This window comes from Argopecten irradians, chromosome 12 (assembly GCF_041381155.1).
Source record: "Argopecten irradians isolate NY chromosome 12, Ai_NY, whole genome shotgun sequence".
In the NCBI taxonomy this organism is placed as follows: Eukaryota; Metazoa; Mollusca; class Bivalvia; order Pectinida; family Pectinidae; genus Argopecten; species Argopecten irradians.
The window spans coordinates 35,523,553-35,533,747 of NC_091145.1; the positions used below are offsets into that span (position 1 = coordinate 35,523,553).

The following is a 10,195-nucleotide window of genomic DNA, read 5'->3' on the forward strand; positions in this document are numbered from 1 at the left end:
AGTGTTCGGAGGTTCCCTGTTTGAATCCTGGTCTGCAATGACCGTTAAATTTTCTCCTCTCCAGTTACAAAATTGGTGCCCATCTAAATAACCCACAGTGGTTGTATAAGGGTCTGGTATGTCTTCGAGGGTGAAAACTTTGAAAAAGGGAGGAGTATATACAAAAAATATAGCGAAATTGGACTGGGTTGATCAACAGTGACCACGTAGATCAGCGGTAGAGCGTTCGGCTAATGTTTTAGAGGTCTTATCGAATCCAGTCTGCCCGCTTCATTTTCTCCGTTACTTTTACACGAAAATAGACTTAAATTCTCCATAAAAAAATATTTCCAGCGCCAAACATAAATATGAATGTATTACAAGAACTAGCTGCAATATTGTAGCTCAAAAGACTTTTTGACAGAAAATTGTGTCGTCTTTAGAGCTACAATTGGTGCCTATTACTACTAATGGAGCAAAGTAATGATTATGCAAAGCATTATAAAACGTTTGTTTGCATTTTATCGTACTTGTTTGATATCGCTTACCTTCTAGGGAATAAAACTGAACCACATAAAATATCAAATTCTCATCGAGGCATTATTTTTTACATAATACATACGAAGGTCTTTCTGAAGGAAATTTATACGGCAAGTCCACAAATTGTGAATTTGACGTCTTGTGAGCGGTACGGTAGGTATTAAAAATGGTAATTATGTTTGTTTTGGACAAAAATCATATGTAAATGCATGTATACGCATAAAATATCTGAAAACCTACAAAAATGTAAAGAAAGGTATAGTAGGCCGGGCACGTATATTCGTTCAATACAAGAACATGAACAGATTTTTTCATGCGGGAGTTTTCAAAATGTTTTCAACTTTTAATCAAGTACTAATTCTACAGTAAAGCGTACAATTTAAGAAAAATAAAAAATATATTGTGTTCACAAATATGCAATGTAAAACATCCAAAACAGTTTGTAAACATAACAGGTAAAACATTGCATCATTACTTGACTTTCGTTTTGACGATTACCAAGTTTGGACATTGTATCAGAAAAAATCCCACACCTGTTCTATGGCTTGTTTGAGAAGCTGTGAAACTTGTTCATTTTTTATCGTTTCCTTCGCTTTCTGCTCACTGAGACCGATACCGGTAAACAGTGAAACGTCGACAGCAGCCATGTCGGTGGTCTTAGACAACGTGCTTCCTGTTTTAGCACGCATGCGTGTTATGGCAAGTCATGATAACTTTTGAGGATTACCTCCCTTTACACAGGTAGCTAAAACATTGCATCATATCGACATTAGTAGAGATAAAAAATTTAGTGATGAAACAACTAAGAAATAATTTCTTTTTTTTTCTCTGAACTGTTTCATCCTGTTTTCATTTTCTTATCATTTTCATATAATTCGCTTCGCTTTTATAAAAGCGGATGTAATTCTTTTTTTATCAAATTCACCATTTTTTTCTTAGTTTTAACCATGCAATAGATTGCACAGGTAGCTAAAACATTGCATCATATCGATATTAGTGGAGATAAAAAATTTAGTGATGAAACAACTAGAATCTAATAAATATTTTTTCTCTGAACTGTTTCATCCTGTTTTCATTTTCTTATCATTTTCATATAATGTGCTTCGCTTTTATAAAAGCGGATGTAATTCTATTTTTATTAAAATTAAAATTCTATGACAAATTCTATGACCAAATAATTTCCCCTTTAATTCTTATAGAACAACATATTTGGCGTGGCAGGGATAAGGCACAAGATAAATTAAATTTGCGTGAAATTCATTTGCATAACATTGAAGATGAAAGTAATATAATTAATATAACTACATGCACATGCACATGCACATGTACATGTATATAATTATTCTAACATGACTGGGAACAAATCAAATACTTCATGATTGCTGCGGTAAAAATATATAATGTACGTGTAGTTCACTATTTTATAGCAAACTTCTCTTAAACTCACCATGTTGTGCATGTGGATCAATGTAGATAGAAGATACATTTCTTTTGATTTGTATGTCCTTGTATCAACCTATGTGGCATCAGTCAATATATTTCTTAAATTCTAACATGTTTACCAAATGTAAATTATCGAAGATTATGTATCCTTTTATTGGTTGATATTTTGCGTAAAATGATGAAAAGATAACAAAGAGATATTTCTTTCCATACATAAGTCATTTATTATAAAAGAAGCTTTTGATAAAATTGTGATTACTTTTCGAGTATGTACATTAGGCCTACGTCACCAATACTATTTTAGAACATCTAAAACAATCATACTTATTTTCTGTGAATGAAAAAAAAAAGATTAAAAAATGATGAGATAATTATCCTTTTAGGGAAAGATACATATGCTATTAGACAAAACATATCAATATTACGAATCGATACAAAATGTACGTAGACTAGGAATGTAGATATCTTCCTGTGCATGAAAAGAAAAAGCAAAGCAGTGTCAGTGAAAAGAAAAAGCAAAGCAGTGTCAGTTTAAAAAAAAGGTCAAAATATATGAAAAATATTCATTTGTTATTCCGACAATCAAGCCATGCAGTTGGCTTTGTAATAAAGAGAACGCTCATTTTGTACGTTACGTCAAGATTGACTGTACATTATCATGCATTTTACAGATACCGTAGGAATATTGTGTGTTCATGAAATGAAATCGGGTATTTTACAAGTACATCTTGCGTTTTTAGAACGAATATTTCCAATTATTGACATCGAGAATGATTTTGAAACTAGAAAAACCCTAATCGTATTGATCACAAAGGTCATGGTAGATGTAGCTGCTTGTGCTGCCAAGAATCCATATTTCCAAGTGAAAATGACGCGTCTTAATCACATGACGTTACCTACCTCATTCGATTATGACGTCACAAAGAGGTTTCCAAAGAGACATAATGTTATTGACGACAGATCTAGATCAGTGTTAGGTTTTTTTTCAGAGACGTGCGTGTTTTTCGCCCGTCTAAATTTTAGGAGGCCATGGACGAGTCGCTATTGACCTGTCCAGTTTGTTTGGACTTATTCCAGGACCCTGTCAACTTACCGTGCGCTCACACTTACTGTCGACCATGCCTGAAGGACTTGTACAACAAAAAATATCCCGATGGTAAAAAGAATCAAAACAACCAGGCAGAAAGCCAGAAAAAGAAGCCACACACACTTGATTGTCCGGAATGCAGACAGACCGCAGTACTGGACGACAAAGGTATCGATAGTCTACCAAAGAACTATCTCATTGCTAGCATAGTACTGAACTTTTCCTCCGAACAGAAGGTAATAAGTGTTACGCCGTCTGTGCCATGTGACGCCTGCGAGACGGTTCCGCCTAGGAACGCCGTCAGGTCGTGCGCCCAATGTCAAACGTCGTATTGCAAGTTCTGCTGCGAGGAACTCCATCCCATGCGCGGGGCCTTGGCCAAGCACGAACTTTTTGACCCCAGGGAAAAGAAAATGGACCAGCAAATTACCTCTGCCAAAGCAAGAGATAATCTGTTCTGTGAACAATGTCTTATTTTGATCCAACGGGAGTCGGAATTGGTCGTGACCAGTCACAAGAGTATGGGTCATAAACTTGTCGGCGTCAATCAGGCTCTGACACAACAGATGGTAAGGCTCTAACGACAAACTGTTCGATAGTGTTCTATGTAAAAATGTGGGGTTATCAAATAAAGGTTCGCCAATACAGGAAAGGTTGGAAAATCGAATGAAAAAATCAACTTTCAGACAAATTTTAGCTATCATATAATGCATGCTAGCTTTCACTTAGTTTTTAGTGGATCTTCATTGGCATATGTACGTTGGCTGGGAAAGGACGCGACAAGAAAAAAGTTGTTGCGCGTGAACACAATGGTATTGCGTGCGATTATTTATATCACTGAGTTATTTATGATTAATTTACAAGCAGTACTATCGGGTTACTATTGCGTTTACACGCAATACACTCGCGTCCACTCACACGCAGTAGTATTCTATTCGCACGCAATGACTTTTTATTTTCCATGTCCTTTCCCAGCTACCGTACAGTCTGATTTATATCTTGTGTAATTACGTCCAGAATCCTTTTAAATACAGTCGGTAGGACGACTTTCTATCTCCCTTCTTTAGTAAACTTTTATACAGTCGGTAGGGCGACTTTCTATCTCCCTTCTTACAGTCGGTAGACGACTTTCTATCTCCCTTCTTTAGTCAACTTTTATACAGCCGGTAGGATGACTTTCTATCTCCCTTCTTTAGTCAACTTTTATACAGTCGGTAGGACGACTTTCTATCTCCCTTCTTACAGTCGGTAGACGACTTTCTATCTCCCTTCTTTAGTCAACTTTTATACAGTCTGTAGGACGACTTTCTATCTCCCTTCATTAGTCTACTGGTATGGGATGTTGGTGTTGGTTTTCCACAATATTGTCTTGAATGTTGGCGTAATTTCTTCCCTTCCGCTATGGCGTCCCGGTTGGCCTTCTTGTAGATCGAGATTCTTCTGAATGTCACTCTCACTGCTGTCGTATTCACAACATTCACGTACAAATCCTCAGTTCAATTTATTAACTTTACCATTCATTTCTTCGTGCAGACGGGTTTAAAATGCAGAGTAAGCGATATGGAGAGGCTGAAACGCGACATGGCTAAAAAGATAGCTGGCAAGGAGAACGAGTTTCAGGTTACAAAGGTAAATGCAACTTCGCTAGCCAAGGGTATTAGTCCGATTCTCTTTCTATTACCCTTGGCTTATCTGACTTCAGAACGGGTGGTCCCGCACTGCGCCACCTGCTGGATCACCGCAGTTGCGCCCCTTCCATTTACGTAATAAGCAACCAATTAAAAAGCTCGTATCATTGTTGTATGGTTGAAAAAATGGCAGCGCCCTATGAAACACGCGTGTTGTTTGCGACAGATTCAAAATACCAAAGATGAACATGTGTGTGAGTCATTTGTTTATTAGTTAGTTCGGACACCAGTTTTTGCGTTTCAAGCAGAAGTTATGCAGTGTCCAATTTTGTAACGAGATCGTAGTATATCTTTTAATTGTTTAATTTGTGAAACATAAACCATGCACGTACTTTCCAATCTGTTTGGAGAGCAACGTCTCCAAGACGTTCATTTAGCTGGGATAATAATATAACTTCGCTAGGAGTTGATGTTGACAGACATGCCTGATGCCTCATTATGCAAATGTAGGTCACTATATATACTACCCCTTCAGTTCAGTTTTGTTGACAAATCAAAGCTGCGTTTTCATTGGTCGCCTGAACCTAGCCGCATCCAATCACAATTTGAAAGCAAAAACACCTGTTCTGAAGTGAGATATGCCAAGGGTAATAGAAAGAGAATCGGATTAATACCCTTGGCTAGCGAAGTTGAGGTAAATGATATTTGCAAATCTGCCGATACAACATTAATAAACTACAAAAAATAAATGTTTATTTCTACAATAACTTAACACAGACATTGAGAATACCTTAAGTACGATTACATCTCCATGGTTTGGTTTGTCTTTTAATATGCTAATTAAAAGTTGTCTAACACCATCTTACGTCCGAAAATAAAATTCAATATCAGCGATTTAATAAAATCGAAGTTCTAGATCCGGTTAAAAATCCCTAAACATAGATGTCCTTGATACATTTATAAACTTAGTATTTTGTGGCGAATTTACCTGCGTTATTGCATAAGCTTTTTTTTTTTTTTTTTTTTTTTTTTTTTTTTTTAAAAGGATGGAAAATTAACTTAAGTTGTCTGTTTGCAATTTACAACAATGTGCACGAATTCGAAACACAATTTTGATAAAAAGTCATATTGTGGCTTTGTGCATGTCAGCCACATATTATCACACACAAGCATACACTACATTTATTTTTCGGATGTCGTTTTGAAAAAAAACCCTACATTTGGTATATACATTGTTAACGCCGTTCGTTAAACAATTGCTCCGTTTTTAGACCACCATATTGTGATTTACCCCACAGGACGCCGAAAACTGTAAGCTGAAGGAAATTAACAGGGAAATGGATAGAATCACCAAATTTGTACAAGATAGGCAGACCAAACTTCAAACAGACACCAAAATGGGGTTCGCTGGGTACTTTATACAGGCTGAATCTGAACTTGACAAGGCTCGAGATAACCAGCTCGAGATATCGGGACTGATAGGGGAGGCACAAACCCTTCTGGACGCCAGATACCAGGGCACACAGTGCGAACAACTTATGGTAAGTCGAGATATTGTGACTGAAAGGGAGTCACAGATCTTCCTGGAAACCAGATACTGGGGCACACAGACCTAAACCTACCTATATTAATAGACTTTTTATTATTTTTTGTTTCCTAATCTATATTAGGCAAAATACATAAATAAATAATTGAATAAATAAAGTCTTATAATATAGGCAGGTTTATTGGACTTACCAGATATTAGGGCACACAGTGCGAACATCTTACGGTAGGTAAAGATGTCGTGACAGATAGGGGAGGCACAGACCATCCTGGATACCAGATACTGGGTCCACAGACTGAACATCTTACGGTAGGTCGAGATATCAGGACTGAAAGAGGAGGCATAGACCCTTAGATAGATACCAGAGCACGCAGACCGAACATCTTACGGTAGGTCGAGATATCAGGATTGAAAGAGGCATAGACCCTTCTAGATACCAGAGCACGCAGACTGAACATCTTACGATAAGCTGTCTTACTTACTCGTATGGCGACATTATCTGCTACGGCATGGTGTTTGCACTGATGCTGATAAAAGTAGATATCAACTTTGTCCATTTACAAGGTAGCTGACATTCTGCCACTAGCCTCCAAATTGAGTGGTTAGGTGTCCTACCATGAGCTCTCCAGATTTTTTAATGAAGGATCTGGCGATAAAAAGGTTTACTCTCTACTTTCCTAATCCATCTTGGTTGTTATTTTTGGGACATTCACAAAAAAAATCACACATTAGAAAATCGGTAGAACGGTTAAAATCTAACGTAAATTTCGATCACACTCGGCTCGGATCTCCTCACATAACTTTTATTTTGTTATTTTCTAACTTTTATGTTAAAGTTAATACTTTTAATTACGTATTGATACATAGGTATCTTTTATTTCAGAGTATAGTATCACTGAAGAAAAGGTAAGTATCTCACATATTTCTTACATGTTTTTCTTTTGCGGCTTTGTAAAGTCTAGCTGTTAGCGTATAAACAGTCTATTTAGCCTATCAGCCACGGCGATGGTACTTACCAGTTTTTTGCTGTTTATACCCAAAACAGTGATGTAATTTTATAACGCGCTCAATAGACGTTGTCATAGCTCGTTGCCAACTGGATTCAAATGCCGTACACACAGCCAAATTGAAGATCAATCCATGTTTGAATATCAAAATAACCTTATCTTACCTGCGACGATCCATCTATTTCTTCTTTCCTCCCCTTACAGGATGGTACATACCCGGACCACGTTAGCCAAGTTTTCATTCCCAGACACCGTGAGAGTCGCCCAACAACTGCCAGGCACTGCGGACGCTGTCCTCAGACGGATCCAGACATTGCTGACAGAAGCAATGTCGGCCGCCCAGATGGGTATATATACTTATATTAACATTTTCACTGGAATCTTACGAAGCGCAGTCTATGAACTGCCATCCGCTGATTATACAATTACATATCGTGTCAGCGATCACTGAAGATGGATGCTCAAATGGTTGTTCCGTCTTTGACGATAATGAAGTATTTATTCATTATACATAGTAAGGAGTGAACACATTTTCTTATAAACTGTAAAGTGAATACCCTTCACCCTCTTAACTTTATATAGAGAGTTGTCTATCCTCACTTCTAACATATAATGCACGGTTCATCGTATGATTGTTTGTTTTCTTCACTGTTACAGATGGAGTGGTCCGCGATGCTATGTTAGTGGACCCCAAATGTAAGTTATAGCTCCAATTACACTCTAGACGTCATTAGTGCCAATAGTTAACGTTGAATTAAGCTAGTCGTGCAAATTTCCAAATGTGGCAACCTCAATATTGTAAGATCTTCTAATAAATGAAAGTGGCAGATGAACTAACGTTCTACCCTTCAATGACCTTGTTTTAACCAGGTGAGGAGCGTGTTCAGATCACGAGCGTTCAGCGGAAGTGGTGTGAGAACGGAGGATGTATCATACTGGAATGGTCACACACTGACGGGCAGGTGTTCGATATCCAGCTACAGTGCGACGAAGGCAAAGAACGCTCCACGCGCGAGATCTTTGGTCTGCGTGACACCTGTGTGGCAGTGAATCGTCTGTGGCACGACACTGCGTACAGAGTATCGGTGTGTGTACAAGGTAGACCCGGGACAAAAGCCGTCCTCGATGTGTCCACTGTTCCGGAAATAACGAGTAAGTATGATTTGAGCCTTTGACCCGGGACAAAAGCCGTCCTCGACGTGTCCACTGTTCCGGAAATAACGAGTAAGTATGATTTGAGCCTTTGACCGGGGACGAAGGACGTCCTCGATGTGCCAACAGTTCTTGAAATCACAAGTAAGTATGATTTAAGCCTTTGACTAGGAGCAAATAGCGTCTTCGATATATCGACTGTTCCCGAAATAACGAGTAAGTATGCTTTGAACCTTGGTCCGAGAACAAAGGACGTCCACGATTTGGCCACTGTTCTTGAAATCACGAGTAAGTATACTTCAAATTTTTGACCGAGAACAAAGGACGTATTCGATGTGTCCACTGTTCCTGAAATCATGAGTATGCATGTACTAGGCACTTTCACTACAGACCTGTACTTAATGCTGTAATGTGGTCAGTATATCATCGTGAATTTTCGCTTCATCATTCCTTGGTATTGCTGACGTAAAATTGGCACTCAGTCGCCAGAACTCTCTTCTTGCAGGTGACGTGCAGTTTGATGAGAAGAGTGCCTCTAAGGATATCATTGTTTACAATGAAGGACTGAGGTTGGCCGAAAAAGGAACCGACGTGGATATCACGAGCTCAAAAGCACGTGTAACCCAGGTAAACCATCCCAACATTGTCTGTGGGACGTTTGGACAGAGTGAACTGGCGGGGTTGTACAACTACTGGGAGGTCAAAATCAAGTACCGAATGAGTCATCTACACAAAACATCCACGGATTGGGCATTCGATTTAGGGATCTACTGCTCCCGTAAGCCAAACAAAGCTGACAGGACCAGCCCTATGGTTACGACCTACACGTGCAGAGCCGTGAAATACGGTAAGAAAGCCGCCAGGCTCATGTTCGGCATGGACGGTAACATGAAGATACAGTCAGCGCTTGATCTAGCATGGACAAACGATCACTTCTACTCCTATCTCGGCTTCTTCCTAAACCTGAAGACCATGACATTTTCGGTCCTGGACAAGGCGAAGGATAGGACTCTGTACACATTCCGTGACATCCGATCCACAGACAACTATCTGGCCATGTTCGCCCTGTCGGGTAAAAAGCAAATGGTCAAGGAAATGCACCTAGGGGAGACAACTCAGGCTTCCGTCCCGAACATAGTGTACGAAATGTTAGTGTGACGAGCTCCAGGGCCAAGCTGGTTGTTTACAAGTCAAAAGAATTTAAAACTAAAAGATAATTGAAATTCATGTTTAAAATACGACAAAAATGCTATACTTATCTTTAAAATCTACTTTAAGATGGAAGGTCAAGGTTATCGTCAACACATGTTTAGCCAATGTAATTAAAACCTCGGGAAAACTTGTGTTGTTGTACCCTACAAAGCAGGAATTAAACAGAGGAAAAATGATATTTTAGTGTATGTTGACGTTCAATCAGGTGAATTCTTCGCTTTACTTCGGAATGAAACCGTTAGTGTCGTAGAGAAATTCTGTCCAATATTTAGTTTCGTACCCAGGTTTTAATATCAAGATCCTATCAATATTACCGTCTGTAACTTCAGCTATAATAAGAAGTACTATTTTTTTTAAATACCATCAAGTCATGTTTATATATCATTTCAATAAATCTCAACCATTGTATCATTGTCTCCATCCTTAAATAACATCGCAACACAATGTTGAATTTGAAATGCGTACATACTGTATATTTGTTTTATATAAGTAAAAATGTAGCATGACCTTGTAATGGTTAACAAATATTTAAAAAAAAACATCAATAAAACAGTTTAGTTTCTCCCAAGCGCTTTCAAAGCTCTTGCCGTTCTCCAGGGGT

At 38.4% G+C, this 10,195-nt stretch overlaps 2 protein-coding genes across 3 annotated transcripts in view; one reads left to right on the forward strand and one right to left on the reverse strand.

Moving 5' to 3' along the window:
* LOC138304780 (glutamine--tRNA ligase-like) overlaps positions 1 to 1,223 on the reverse strand; it is a 53,780-nt gene extending 52,557 nt beyond the window's left edge. Inside the window, 1 exon segment of the mRNA XM_069245052.1 lies at positions 1,053 to 1,223. Coding sequence (XP_069101153.1) covers positions 1,053 to 1,208 — 156 coding nt within the window. The 5' untranslated portion in view covers positions 1,209 to 1,223.
* Positions 1,224 to 2,878: 1,655 nt separating this feature from the next.
* Positions 2,879 to 10,195, forward strand: LOC138304782 (E3 ubiquitin-protein ligase TRIM9-like). Of its 2 annotated transcripts, XM_069245054.1 has the most exons (8): positions 2,880 to 3,618; positions 4,583 to 4,678; positions 5,976 to 6,218; positions 7,107 to 7,129; positions 7,435 to 7,577; positions 7,888 to 7,926; positions 8,101 to 8,382; positions 8,888 to 10,192. In XM_069245054.1, exons 1-8 carry the CDS (start codon positions 2,992 to 2,994, stop codon positions 9,538 to 9,540), a joined length of 2,106 nt encoding a protein of 701 aa, XP_069101155.1. In that variant the 5' UTR covers positions 2,880 to 2,991; the 3' UTR covers positions 9,541 to 10,192. The 2 variants fall into 2 exon arrangements, with proteins under 2 accessions (XP_069101157.1, XP_069101155.1); XM_069245056.1 differs by lacking the exon at positions 4,583 to 4,678 and having other exon boundaries at positions 2,879 to 3,618; positions 8,888 to 10,195.